The sequence below is a fragment of the Brassica oleracea genome, chromosome C3 (genome assembly GCF_000695525.1).
Source record: "Brassica oleracea var. oleracea cultivar TO1000 chromosome C3, BOL, whole genome shotgun sequence".
Classification (NCBI taxonomy): domain Eukaryota; kingdom Viridiplantae; phylum Streptophyta; class Magnoliopsida; order Brassicales; family Brassicaceae; genus Brassica; species Brassica oleracea.
The window spans coordinates 47720204-47735657 of record NC_027750.1 but is presented as its reverse complement, the minus strand read 5'-3'; the positions used below and the strand labels follow the sequence as shown (position 1 = coordinate 47735657).

Here is a 15454-nt window from a genome sequence, read left to right as displayed (position 1 = left end):
GATGTTCCGAGAGCGACATCGTCTTATGGTCAGCGACGGGATGATGAAGTCACTGAGCTGCGTAGAGAGTCCGCTCAGCTGCGTAACGAGTTGACCGCGACAAAATCTCGTATGGGTGGAGTCGAGGGCTTCTTGGACGTTATTGCGGCCACAAATCCGGAATGGGAGTCCATGTTGAGGAACATGCGACAACAACATCCCATTCAAGGCGAGTCATCCGACGTACATAACGAGGCGGATGTTACGAGGAGGAGTGATGAATTCTACCGGGCGATGAACGACCCTTAGTTTTTTTTTTTGGTTGTTGTATTATATAAATTCAAAACTTATTTATATATAAAATATTTTCATATTGATTTATTTTTATTTTGAATTTTAATTTATTATTAAATTAAATAATTTTAATTATTTTTTAATTATATTTTTAAATTCTGTAAAATAATAAAAACGAAGTAAATTCGTAGCCAATGTAGGACCTCTTTACGTGAAAACCTTACGAGGAAATAACGAGAAACATTTAACGAGTATTTTACGAGGAATCATTTACGAGGAAATAACGAGGAAAAGTTTACGACCATTTTACGAGGAAATCATTTCGTGGTTGTTACGTGTATTTTGCGAGGAAACTCTTTCAAGGTATTTACGTGTAGGTTACGAGGAACTATTTTCGAGGTATTTACGAGGTATTATAGCGACGTCCTTACGTGGAATATTGACGTGGTCTTTACGACGAATCGTCCTACTTCGTCTTTACGATGAAATATATTCCTCGCTAAGTTACGACGAATTAGCGAGGAAATATGTGTTACGACAGACGTGTAACGAGCAACCGCGTTTCCTCGCTAATTCGTCGTAAAGCCTCTTTTACGACGAATTAGCGAGGAAAACCGCCCTCGTTAAGATTATGTTTTCTTGTAGTGTCGAACCCGGGTGGCGGACAGTACAGCTGTACCTCCTTTACCACCAAGCTACGGATTTAACATCTCTTCCGTTGGGGCGCTGGACCCCTTTCAGGGAGATAGTTGAGAATGTGGCGAAACAAAGTTATTGAATCAAATGCCACAAAAGCAAAACAATTCATGTATATTTATATCTAAAATATTTCAAGTGAACTATTTTTTTAATAGATATCGAATACCTAAAATATAAATTATATACTAAATATTTTTGTTATATTTAATTTAAGTAAAAATATTAAAATATTTACAAATTTTTAATTTGTATTTTTATTTCAAAATAATTTAGAACTAAAATTTATATTAACAAACAATAAATATAAATTAGATTATTTTTATTTAAAATTAGTTTAAATATTTAAGATTATAAAACTATTATGACATTGTCACTAAGTAAACAAATTTAATTTCAAACCGTATTAATATATTTATTATACATTCTTTTTCCTATCAAAACCACAGTACTTTTTCTATCAAATCCGCACTTATCCTACATACCACATGAACCACACTTTAATTTCGCACCGCTTATATTACCAAAATTGTGGTTATCATTCTGACCTTATGTCTTACAAAGACAAAAAAATACGTATAGTGATTTTATGCGGAAAAACATCATGTACATATAATCTACATTTTTAATTGTCTTTCAAAACTTAAGATTAAGGGTTTGTATGGAAAGTGAAGTAAAAATGATTATTTTACCAACACATAGCATCCATCTACAACTTGATATTCAATAATTTTTTTTAAAAAAAATGCGTGTGTTCCACTTAAAAAAAAGAGTGATGTACATTAGAGATCAGTTTTTGACTTTTATTACACAATAGAGCACTTTGTGATACTTGAGTAGTTTTAGTTGTTAAAAACCTTGCTGTCCCTAGAAAAGTGTAACCATAAACGTTTTTGAATGATTTGCAACGAATGTCACATTCTATTTTTTTATTACATTATAAAACATATATTACTTTTTTTTTTTTGGCGGCAAACGGTTATCCTATTACTCAAATTTGAGGTGGTATGGGAAGCCAGACCGGAATAGAACAACCAATAAAACATAAAGGTCTATGCAAAGAACGTGCATTCCTAGCTAACGAATCTGCAATCTCATTATGCGTCATTGGAAAGTAGATGATCTTGAAGTCCGAAAAACACAACCGAAGAGTTTGAATGATTTCGAGCTCAGTTGAGAAGTTGGGCCAAGCTTGTGGCTGTTCCATCATTGCAATCAGATCCTTGCAGTCCGTCTCAAACCTCTGACAGGTCGAGTGTTGTATCATGCTCTCCATTGCCCATTGTAGCGCTTCCAGTTCTGAGTGTAAAGCTGTCTCCCGCCTCCTCAAGTTCCTTGACCCTATGAGTTGAATCTTCCCCATTGTATCCTTCCAAACCCATCCCATTCCACTATACTGAGCTGTGGAGGTCCATGAACCATCCACCATACAAATATTACCCAAGCTTAAGGCTTGTGTTTCTTCAGCAGTCTGTGCATGTGGTGGGACCGATACAGTGTCTCTTGCATTGTACCAAGGTTGGCATTCACTCTCTGCATACCTGACTAGTTCCAATGGGTCTCTGTCTATGCCTCTAAACAACTTATCGTTCCTAGCTTTCAAGATGTACCAAATTATCCAAGGATAAGGATCTCTATCATCCTCTGGCTGCAGAATACCATTCTTTCTCCAAAAAAGATAGTCCATATTAGCATAAATACTAGATACCAGAAAGATTTGAGAGCTCGACAACGTTGATGATAGTTCCCATGCTTGTAAGGTCGGTGGGCACTCAAAGATAGCATAAGTAACAGTCTCTTCTGGCGCTCCACATCTTGGGCAATAATTATCACAGCGCATATTACGGCGTACCAGATTCCTCGTCACTGCTGCCTGTCCAGATATTAGTTGCCATATAAGATGACAGATCTTTTGTGGCGCATTCACCTTCCAAGCAAAGGCTTGAAGTTTTGTAATACTGGGTTGTAGAGCTTCTGTATCCTCCTCATCTCTCATCAAGTTTGTAGCAACCCAATATCATGACTTAACAGTATATTGTCCGTTCTTTGTGTGACTCCAACAAAATGTATCACGTCGATGGGTAGGGCTTATGGCCAAACTCAGAATCATCGGGATATCCTCTTGAGCTACATATTGTTCCAATAATCGAACATCCCACTCCTTGGAAACAAGATTGATAAGACTGCTTACAGTCATCCTTGGGTTAACTACTGGGGCCCGAGCGCGAGCCGGTCTAGCTGGCGTCGAAGGGATCCAAAGATCCTCCCACACATTAATTTTATACCCTGAATGCAATTTACTTCGTAATAGCTTCCTCGCAGCCATAATACTCGTCCATACATACGATGGGGTATCTGCTGCGCCAATCCGCAACAGCGAACACATACAGTAATATTTTTCCCGAAGAACTCTCGCTACTAGTGAATCCGGGAATTGAACAAGACGCCAAAGTTGCTTTGCTAAGAGAGCTAAATTAAATGCATGAATCATACATGGATCATGCGGAAACCAATTCCTCCCTCCTCTCGAGGTGCACACATTTTCTCCCATTTTCCCGAGTGGATCCCTCTTTTTGGAGGATTCGAGCTCCACCAGAATTGTGCAATGGCACTTGCCAAATTTTCACATATCTCTAGAGGAAGCAGAAAGCTGGACATGAAATAGGTCAGAAGAGCTAACAATATAGATTTAACTAAAACCTACTTCCCTCCCTTAGATAACCATCTACCAGTCCAGCCATTCACTCAGTGTAGGAGTTTCTCTTTTAAGAAAGAAAATAGTTTACACTTTGACCCACTGATATCCTCTGAGATTCCTAAGTAGGAGCCCATCCCGCCTTCGTTTTGTATACCAAGAGTATCCTTGATCTGCTGTATATCACTCGCTGGAATCCTTTTACCAAAGAGTAATGAGGATTTGTCAAAATTAATACGTTGACCTGATGCTTTCTCATATTTCCTGACTACTTTCATAACTTCTTCACATTCACGGGGCTCCGCCTTACAGAAGAAAAGGCTATCATCAGCAAAGAGAAGGTGTGATACCGAGGGGCTAGCGCGAGCGACTCGCATCCCCGTTATCTTCCCTTGATTCTCTGCTTGATTAAGAAGGCTAACGAGCGCTTCCGTGCATAGAATAAATATGAAAGGAGACAAAGGATCTCCTTGTCGTAAACCTCTCCCAGGGACAATGTTTCCCCTTGGCTCTCCATTCATGAGGACTTTATACTTGACCGAGGTAATGCATCGCATAATCCATTCAATCCATATCTCTGAAAAACTCATCTTTCTTATGACTGCCTCAATGAATGACCACTCCATTCTATCGCATGCTTTACTCATATCAGTTTTTATGGCCATTCGTTTAACCCGTCCTCCCGGTTTAGTTCTTAAAGCATGAAACATCTCCTGAGCTATCATGATATTATCTGTAATCTGTCTACCAACAACGAAGGCTGACTGGGTCTCAGATATCCGCTGTGGAAGAACCTTCTTCAATCTTTGGCATAAGACCTTAGATATAAAACATATATTACTAGTGAGGTAATTTTATAACTAAAACCAAACAATTGTTAACTAAGTTAATTCATCTAATCAAAATGGTCTCATACTTGTCCACATGCATTATCTCTCCCTTCTCTCTGCTCATCACCACGATTTTCTTTTTCCTCTTGAGAAATATGTTATTCTTCTTCCTTTTTTTTCTTCTGTAAATCACATTTTTCTGCAAATTATTTCTTTTTACCATCATAACTTCTTCTTCTCTTTTACATGCACGTAAATATTATATTATATTCATTTTATTATTAAAATAAACCTTGTATTTGGTCCGTAATTTTGTTGTTTGAATATGTATACAACTAGTGCAAATTTTGTTGGTTTTAAGGATATAAACTTGGTTGTGCATATGTGTTTTGTTATTATGTTGTGTGTTGTACACTTTGGATGTTTTTGGTATGTTATTATTAACTATGTGATTTTATCCTTAAGTAAACATATTGTAAGACAATCTTGTTTCTAAGCAAACAAACTGTGTATTGCATTAATTTATGTTTTATTTTGTGTACATCATGTTTTGTACACAAAGACATTGGGTGTCCATATAATGTTAGTGTACGCGCGTACAGACATGTGAAAAAAGAAAAAACCTTTGTATGTAAGGATGTGAATTCCTGGTTTACGTGACTGGAGAGGTTTTGATATTCATGAATAAATCTTATTTTAGATCTTGATACTATAGGTCTTGAGAATGTTTTTCTTACATTGACTTTGTTATAAGTGTGTACATGTGTACAATTGTTGTTGTGTACATAATTTTGTTGGTGTACAAGTACAAAAAATTATATTTTGGTACACACATATACAAAGGTACTTTCAAACAAAACTGAAGAAAAAATTCATGATTTAAATGATCCATCTGCCAAGTATGCAGATACCATTACCAACAAAAAAACATATTTATATCTACATCCACTTCCATACAAACATATTCTTTTTTGATAAAACGTTTCATTATCCATATGTATACCGGAATACAAACATCCACACGTAAATTGTATAAAATATTATCCACATGTAAATTCTATGAAGTTAGTGTCATTGGACGTCAACATCTACTCATCCAACCCCCAAATGTTACTCTCTTTTTCTCTGTTTGTAATGTTGATAAGCTTAACCATAAAAAATAAAATAAAATATATATTTGGAAGTTTGGGAGCAAAATAGAGGAGACATCTCCACAAATAGAAAGTATAAGATCAAAAACAAATTATACAAAAGATGAGGGATCAGATTTTCAAAAATCCAAACTTTCACATTGTTGCTATCTAGCTACTCACAGATGGTGGATGTTACGAAAAAAGGCAAGCGACGACAATTTCATAGCTTCATAACCAGTGCCACAGCTTTGAATTGTGTCTTGGAACTCAAGGCAGAGGTGAATCATGGAATGAGAGAGATCTAGAACGTGTAGGAATAATCGCGAGTGAGAGAAGAGAATTGCTGCACAGACAAAGAAACAAGAGCAAATGGGAAAAGCCGAGCCATTGTAGACGAGGGAGAGATGAATCGAGACGGATGTCACAACGGCTGGATCCATCAGGATGGAGGTGACTGCGATTGAAGATTTCTTAGATATTTATGGGTCTTGCCCAAGATATGAATCGATCTTAGTATCTCTTTTCGATCTCAGGTTTTGGAATACACACGTCTCTTAGAGGCACATATTTCTCTGAGAAAAGTTTTGATTTTCGTGGAAAACGTTTTTGGATTAGAGACAAAAATAAGGGTTAGTTTTGAGAAAAAAAGAAGGTAAGAACAGCTCCAACGTGGAGAACTCCTCTGAAAATTTTAGTGACAAAAAATAAGGGAAAATGGCTTATTCCCTATGAACTAATCACTCTCTGTTTATTCATACATGAATTATTGAACAATGCCATAAAACACATAAACTATTTAAAATTTTGAATTTACTACATGATATTTCAAAATGTGGTCAGTTCCCCCAAACCGTAAACAAAATTAAGTTTAATTGTTGACTTTTATTGACGTGGATGACACGTAGGACACCTGTTTGGTTTGCTTAACTGATTAAGTCAAAATGCCGTCGTTTTGTACTACATTAAATCAATTACTGAATTGTTAAACCAAAGAATTGAACCTGGGTCCAGAATGCCAAATAGAAAGACTCATGCCACTGAGCTATACGACATTTTAACAATTGTTTTACTGTTACTTATCTATACTTAAAACTAGAAATATAAAACTGCCTCTCCACAAATCTTTCACGCTTAACTCATCTTGTTTGATTCTTTGCAACAGCTCTTTACGGTTTATCAATTGCGGACGAAGATTACAACAACGTTGATGATTTGGGTATTAGTCTCACTAAGTTTCAAAAGATTCCATCTTCTTCTGGACGAACTAGAAGCGTTGAGAAAAACTGGATTAGTTATTTTCAAGATTGAAAGCTTAGTCCATGGGCATCTTCAATGAACTTTTTGTCTCAGATTAATGTTCAACTGAAAAAATTCAGCAAAACCCATTTAAACAATATTATTAAGTATTATTGTATTGTATAATGATTGTCAAAAACTCTTGTAGCTCAATGACATGGGATTCTCTAGTTCACGGTTCTGGCAAAGTTCGATTCTCTAGTTCACAGTTCTGGCAAAGTTCGATTCTCTTGATTTAAATTAAATTAATTAATTTAATGTAGCACAAAAACGACTGTCATTTTGCTGTAATCAGTTAACCAAACCAAACTGGTATCCTACGTGTCATCCACATCAGCAAAAGTCAACAACCAAATCAAATTTTGTTTACGGTTTGGGGGAATTGACCACATTTTGAAATTTCATATACTAACTTCAAAATTTTAAATAGTTTATGTGTTTTATGGCATTGCTCAACAATTCATGTATGAATAAACAAAGAGTGATTAGTTCATAGGAGAATACATAATTTTCCCCAAAAAATAATATTTTAATAGTAATTTAGTTTTGAATTTAGTTTTTTATTATTATTTCCTATTTTGATCAATCAGAAAAGGCCAGCTGTGAATACTGTATTTTTAAAGTATCTTACCAGCTCTGTTCTCAGATACTTTTACGTTTCTCTTTCCTGTTTCTCACTATTTTTTATTTTTCTACAATATCAGATATTCATGGAAAAACTCCCGATGTGCCTGCTCTAAGGATAAATAAAAAAACGAGACCTCCTAGTTACAATTTATTTTGGTTTCAACTAATAAACGTAGCAAAAACCTGTTTACTAAACGTAACCACAAAAACCTGTTAACTAAACTAAAGTTACAAAAATGTATTTGCAATGCAAATTGTTCTATTATGTATTTTAAATTGTAGAGTGTGACCCTAGATGTAAATGTTTCAACCATTTTCGCCATCTTTGTATAATTAATTAGCCTTTGTTCACTCTTACCAAGTTACCATACCTAAATGTAACCACGAGAGTTTCTAGTTTTTTTAAAAAAAAATTCTTAAAGTTTTGAAACTTAAAAGGCGTCAAAAGCAATAAACTTTTTTTGTTTACCTTTTTTTTTTTTTTCTTAGCCTTTTCATATACTGTGTGACTAATCTTCTTCTCCGATGAGATCCACTCTCGTCATCTCCCCTTTGATCCTAGCATGTATTCTTCTCCGACCAACAAGACCGGAACATCCCATCTCCGCCGCAGTCTTCTTCTCCTTCGACTAATAACAGGCGGTGCTTGGCACTAGAAGTGTGGCCAGCTCGATCCACCACCGCCATTCATTGTCTAGAAGTTCCACTCCTCACTGGTCTCCCTTTGATATTTTAAGACGTCGCTGTCGTTCTGTCACGTCGAGAGTTTTGTTCAACTTTTACATATTTACATCTTAGACTATCTACAATGATAGATTTATTCAACACCCTTTTTTTAAAAAAAAAACTCCACGTCATCTTCTCTTTCTTTCAGCTAATTATTTAACACACGCTTCATTTTTAACCTCTATAGTAGTTTTGTTTAATAAAATTCAACACCTCACCCCACTATTTTTATCTTATATAATTTAATAACTACATGTTAGTACTAATTTCGATTGTAATTAACTTAAATAATTAAAGTGACATAGTTTTTGAGAATTTTTTATTGTTACAATTTTTTTTTAAACTAAAATAAATATTATACAACAAACAACATTACGAAACTTCAAACACATACGATACAGACGTTCAAAACATCAAATAAATACATAATTTAATAGCACAGTAGACTCAATTCAAACAAGAAAAATCTTAAATCACACCCGAAAATTTAAAGACTTTTCAATCATGGTATATTCCAATTTTTGCCCATATATGTTTGACTTGATCTGCTTGCAATTCGTGATGTACATTTGAATCATATAATTCAGATCTAGCACGCATGTGATTTTCAAATATAGGTAATACCTCAGTCGAAAATTGATGTAGTGTACTAGAACCACTTGCCTCAGATTGATCATAATCAGTCAGTGTTGAACATATGTATTTTGTTCATCTTCAACAATCATATTATGTAATATGATACATGATCGCATGATGATAGCCAAATCGGATATGTCCCACATGCGAGTTAGTTCACGAATGATTTTGAATCGAGCATGTACCACTCCAAATGCACGTTCGATGTCCTTCCGACATCCTTCTTAATGTTTGGCAAATAACTTGTCTGGTTCACTTTGTGGAAGTCGGATTAACTTGATGAAAGTTGGATAAAAAAGATAGATACCATCAATTAGATAGTATGCCATGTCGTACGGACGTTGGTTCACAAAAAAATTCACTCTTGTTGTATTTCCTTGTTCAATATCATCAAACACCGTCAAACAATCTAGAACCTTTATGTCGTTTAATGTTCCAGGACATCCAAAAAGTGCATGCTAAATCCATAGATCATGAGATGCAACTGCTTCAAGTAAAACTATGGTGGTTCCCTTATCCCCTCTAGTAAACTGACATTCGCACACAATTGGACAATTTTTCCATTCCCAATGCATGCAATCAATACTCCTGATCATCTCCGGAAACCCACACATTTCACTAACATGCAGAATTCTTTGCAAGTCTTTTTGAGTTGGAGCTCTAAGATACTCTTACTCATACAATTGTAAGATTCCCTTACAGAATTGACGCAAGCACTCCAATGCTGTAGTACCTCCTATTTTGATATATTTTTCGACTGCATCGGCCGCAACACCATACGCTAGCATTCGCATGGCAGTAGTACATTTTGCCAGTGGAGATATAACTTTCATTATTGACTGCGTCAATTCGCTAGGTGATGTAGTTGTCTCTAATGGATAGGTCTCCACCGATCCCAAGAAAACATGTTTTTGCATCCGGCCGTCAATGAAATATTGCATCATCATATGTTGGTTGATTTGCAAAGTAAACATCAATAAGCCTTTGATTTGCCGCTACATGATTTCTTTTGAACTATTTTCTCCTGCTACAAGGTGTTTGGTCTTCAACAAATTTTTTTCGACGCTCTCTAAACTGATTAACAATATATCTCTCTTCAATTTCAGACTGCTTTTTGTAAGCTTCAATATCAAAAGGAAATTCTAATAGATCAATTGATATTTTGTGTAAATTACAATTTGTGTTGCTGATACATCTATGGAATAAGGAGTCTCCATTTATAAAAAAATTTGAGTGGCTAAAATTTTTGAACTTCAAACAAATATTAAATTGACATAAATAATAGATAAGATTGGATTCTCTCACAAAATATTAAAATCACAGATTGTATACAAACAAAATTATTAAAGTTGAAAGAGACAAACACATTATTAAAGTAGAAAGAGGCATACATATAATTAAAGCAGAAAGAGACATACGCATATTAAAGTAAAAAATACATATTATTAAAACATAAAAACATAGACACACATAAACTTGACATCAACTAATTTCCAAATAAATCTTGTCTTACCTTCTCCAACAGCTGTTTGTTTGTCATGATCATAGAGATGCTCTTTTTCACTTAACTTCATAAACATCTTCATCTTCTTAGTTTGAGTCATTTCTTTCAACAATTGGTTTGCCTCCTATGTCTCTTAGCTATTTTTTCTAATCGTTTCAATTAATGTTCTTTGAATTGTTTGAATTCATTCCACTCTTTGTTGACCATCGCCAAAGTTATGCACTTACGCCTATGTTTTTCCTTTTACCTTTTTTTGTTGCATCCCTTCCCATTGGACGAGCACTAGATCATACAAAGTTTGATCCGAGAGAGCTGAAGTCACTTGCATCATTTTTGCGGGATATTTTAGATTCACTGTTTGATCAATTATTTCCTCCTACCTGACTACCATAATGTGGTTGATCACGGACATCAAGACTTTCTGACATTAAATTAAAATGTTCACTCTTACCCTAACTTGGTATATATATATTTTTTTGGGGGGGGGGGGTGTGTTTGAAAATTGATTTTGAAACTGATAGGTATTGGGATTTGGATAGTTGAAATGAAGGTTAGAAGAATTGTGAGTACTAAATGGATTATTATTGTGATCTATTAACAAAAAAAAGTTTAAACACATTTTTTTTTGATTAAAAGCTAATACCAAAAATTATAGTGAAAATTGACGTTTTTATATATCCAAATGAAGTGAGACTAGTCTTTATTTATAGATTGATTTTAAAAAAAAATTGATTGAAAGCTAATACCAAAAATTATAGTGAAAATGACGTTTTTATGTATCTAAACGAAGTGAGACTACTCTCTATTTATAGATTGATATACTATAGATTTGACCATTTTTATGCCATATTATATATATTATTTTAAGTCTTTATATTATGTTTGGAGTCTATTCTAGTGTATTTACATGTTTAGGTTTGTTCTGGAACATTGTGGAGTTTATGGAGCTAAATGGAGCCAAACCTGCAGCTGAGCAAATGAAGAGGCGACAAAGTCGATACTAGAGGAACTGTCGGTCGACACACATCCTTGGTGTCGATCGACACCCGATACGAGAAGCTTTGCCGGCCAAGATGAAGACTTGAGCCCAGAAGTCTCCACAATTTACAAGAATACCCTGGACGAGTTTTGACCTAGAATATATAAGTTGTGCCATTGTTTGGGCAAAAACAACACAAACTAAGATTTCATAGTTTTCTAAGCTTAATGTTTTGGAGATAAGATCCAAGAACTCATTCAGAGTATTTTATTGGAACTCCGATTTTTCTCTATCTATCTAATTATGCAATTCATTCGGTTTATTTTTTTGTCTTGTTTGATTATGTTTGAGTTGTCACTTTGTTTGACTTACGATTTATATGGTTATGAAGAATTATTGATATTAAAACTGCTAAGGTGATAAATTGACATCATTCACAGAGTTACTTATTTCTTGCATTCTAGAGTAGCTAACTAGGATCATGATTTATGAGTTGACAACTACGAGAGTAGGCTCATACTTGATAGCAATTCTGTTGAGCTAAATTGTTAGACACGAGCTGTAGCTAGATGGCCTAACCATTTTAGCGAACTTATCAATCAAAGCTTAAAACTTGTTTTGAAGAGTATCGATCGACACCTTATAGGTGCATCGATTGATACGGTTCCGTGTGACACGCAAGAGTGTGGACATAGAAGTCCAATACGTAGACTCGCAGCGAGGGCTGGATATCTTACATTAGAATTCAAGTTCTAAGATTGATTATCACATGCATTTAGCAATTATATCATAATTTATAGGGTAATTTATATTACCTAACCTGAAAGTCTAGATTATGTCTTATCTGTGACCACACTTCTCATCCATCTTATTTAGTGTCTTAACATTTATTTGCCTAGCTTGATCCTACTATTCATATGATCTACTGTGTGCCCCGGCTCCTTGTGGATTTGATTCCCAAGTGCTATATCCAATCTCTTATTTGAGAGAGTTGACTCTAGGGTTGAACTTGCATCATAGATCATAAAAAATCATGAGTTTTGATATATTTTTATTTAAAAAAGGACTACTACTATGTCTTTTTTTCAAAAACGTTGAGTTTCAAAATAGTTGAGCTACAATAATTGGAGGAGATAAATATCTTAAAAAAAGTTTTGCCAACCAATTAAAATATAGTAACATATTTTAAGAGATAAATGTGTTTTCTTTTTCGAATGATGGTAACGTAGATTTCACTCTCTCCCCCTCTCTCCATTCACACATCACCACGTGTCACCTGGACCCCATTTTTTCTGCATTCAACTGAGAGTAATCCATATATTTTTTTCTCCATTCAATAGGCTCATTGTACGCGTTATACAGTTGAATATGATATTCAACTACGTCATTGCAGGTAGTCGTAGGTCATTAATCTTTTTTACTTCTTCTCAATTAGGCGCCAAAGTTTATAAACATGCAAGTTTCTCCTAAAATACGGTCCAAAATTTTAGAATGTGAACTACATTATGCAAATATGTATGAAAAGCCAATATAATTACCTAAAACACAGAAAATGACTTAAATTTACCAATTGTTTAATTCAACCACTGTTAATTTAATTGAATACATATATGCACAAAATATATCTAAATATATCCTAAATTGAATTAAAATAAATTGCTAAAAATTAACTAAAATCATTAGATATGAATAACACACATAACTATGTGTTCATCTATTTTCATATATGATATCTTAAGATTTGACTTGATTTATTTTGTTATCTATTTTTGGCATTTTGATTAAGCAATATCCAATCCACCTAAACATTTATAGCGTTGCCACAAATTTTCATTCACCTTTTATGTACACGAATACACGACACAAGGTGTACAAAATAAAATTGTACACAAAACAACAATCTTTCTATATGGAAACATGCTCCCATATTGAAACAAATCGGTGGGACGAGGTTTGCGGAAAAATATTTCACATGCACACATGGTTACACATTGAAAGCTATGTTTTGAAGGTTTCCATTCTACATATCACACAATTAAATAGCCTTGTGCACACATGATTAGTAATCTATTAAACACATTTAAAGTTGTTTACGTGTTTGACATATATATTTCAAATAAAATTTACATGTACACATATATTTTTGACTATACACAAGAACAAACATGTACAATATACATATTATATTTTATCAGACATTTACATGTACACATATGTTTAACATACATAGCATATGTCCAATATATATATATATATATATTATATTTTATCCTAATCACATGATGCATATCTCTATCATAATCTTTTATGTCAAATATTTTTCTTTAGTTTCGTTTGTTTGTTGATTCTGATTGCTTATAATTGTTGGTTTATATATTAGTTTTGTCTTATCTTATTAAATATGGTACTCACATGTAGGACACAAGCTGAACAATAGTCAATTCTGATATAAAAAATTATAGTATAGTATTTCATATGAGGAAAATATGGACTGATCCCAAACATTTTTGTTTGAAAAACATATGAAGAAAAAAATAACAAAAACATGAAAATATTGTTGTTCTCTACATCAATCCCTAATGTATTAATAGAGAAATAATTTTAGAAGCTAACCTTTAATTTGTAAGTTATTTACATGCATGTTATTTTGCTTGCGTGTCACCACCATAGGTTCTCTCACAACACTTAACTAACAAACCATCTATTACTAGACTAATTACAAGGAATGCCATTGGGCATACCAATTATTAATAATAACTATAGCAATCATTCATTTGAATATTAATAATAACTATAGAAATCTTTGGGAGGACGTATGTAAACCCAAAGAAGAGGAGGGCTTGGGTATTCGTCGCTTACGGGATACATCACATGTGTTTTCTTTGAGCTTGATCTGGAGACTCCTCACAAACTCAGGTTCACTATGGGTAGCATGGACGAAAGCTTACTTGCTGCGGTCGCACAGTTTTTGGGACGAAAGCGACAAGTATGCAGGCTCATGGATCTGGCGCAAGTTGCTGAAGCTACGAGACCAGGCAGCTATCTTTCTTCGTTCTGAGATCGGAAATGGAAATTCCACTCTGTTTTGGTTTGGCAATTAGTCAAGTACGGGACACTTAATCAATATTACAGGTGACTCTGGTACTCGGGTCCTAGGTATTCCTCACTATGCAATGGTGTCAAGAGCGGCGTCTGCTGGACACTGGAATTTTCGTCGATGTTGTGGCTGTCACCTACGAGCGATGATATCCACCATCACTTCAATTTCGGCCCGGCGGACACTGCAGGTGAGGACCGTTACGTATGGCGTCATGGAGATGATGATTACAAGCCATGTTTCTCTAGTATGCAAACATGGCAGCAGGTTAGAGTCCAACACCCTACGGTCGCTTGGAGCAAGATTGTATGGTTTCCACATGCCATTACTCGGTTCTCATTCATTACTTGGCTAGCACTCAATGATAGATTATCTACGGGAGCTAGGAGTAGAGCATGGGGCTGTATTCAACCGTGTCTTCTGTGTAGGGAACCAGACGAGACCAGAGACCAACTGTTCTTTGCGTGTCCCTACTCGTTCACAGTCTGGATTAATCTAGTCGGATACCTTCTGGGACCTCGCGTGAACCCGGACTGGTCTCTCACCATAACATCTCTTCTATCTACTCGGCGTAAGGAGATTGATACCGATCTCCTGAAACTTGCTTTCCAGGCTACCATCTACAACTTATGGAGGGAGAGAAACAGCAGAAGGCATCATGGTCACCCGCAAAGTGCAGGACAGTTAGTTCGTGTTATTGATAACTGATATTCCGTGTTTTTAACGGTTTTAAACTCGTTTTGGAGCAATTAAATGGTCGGTTTTAATTAATGTTTTGGTCTATTTGATGCGTTTTGGTGTTCTTAAGTGTAATATGCAGGTTACTAGATAGCTTGAAAGAAAAGAACGCATTCGGGATTTATTCAGAAGCAAGATGGACCGAACAATGGACCGAACGAGAAGTACTGATCGCACAGAGCCACAGATCGACCGATCCGGTCCATGTGGATCGACCGATCCCA

The 15454-nt window shown here is 35.0% G+C and overlaps 1 protein-coding gene and 1 pseudogene across 1 annotated transcript; one reads left to right on the top strand and one right to left on the bottom strand.

The window, feature by feature from the left end:
• Nucleotides 1-8774: 8774 nt before the first annotated feature.
• LOC106330772 lies at nt 8775-10516 on the bottom strand (annotated as a pseudogene).
• Nucleotides 10517-14612: 4096 nt separating this feature from the next.
• On the top strand, nt 14613-15200 carry LOC106330771. The gene has a single exon (XM_013769188.1). The coding sequence runs from the start codon at nt 14613-14615 to the stop codon at nt 15198-15200; it is 588 nt and encodes a 195-aa protein (XP_013624642.1).
• The last annotated feature ends 254 nt before the right edge of the window (nt 15201-15454 follow it).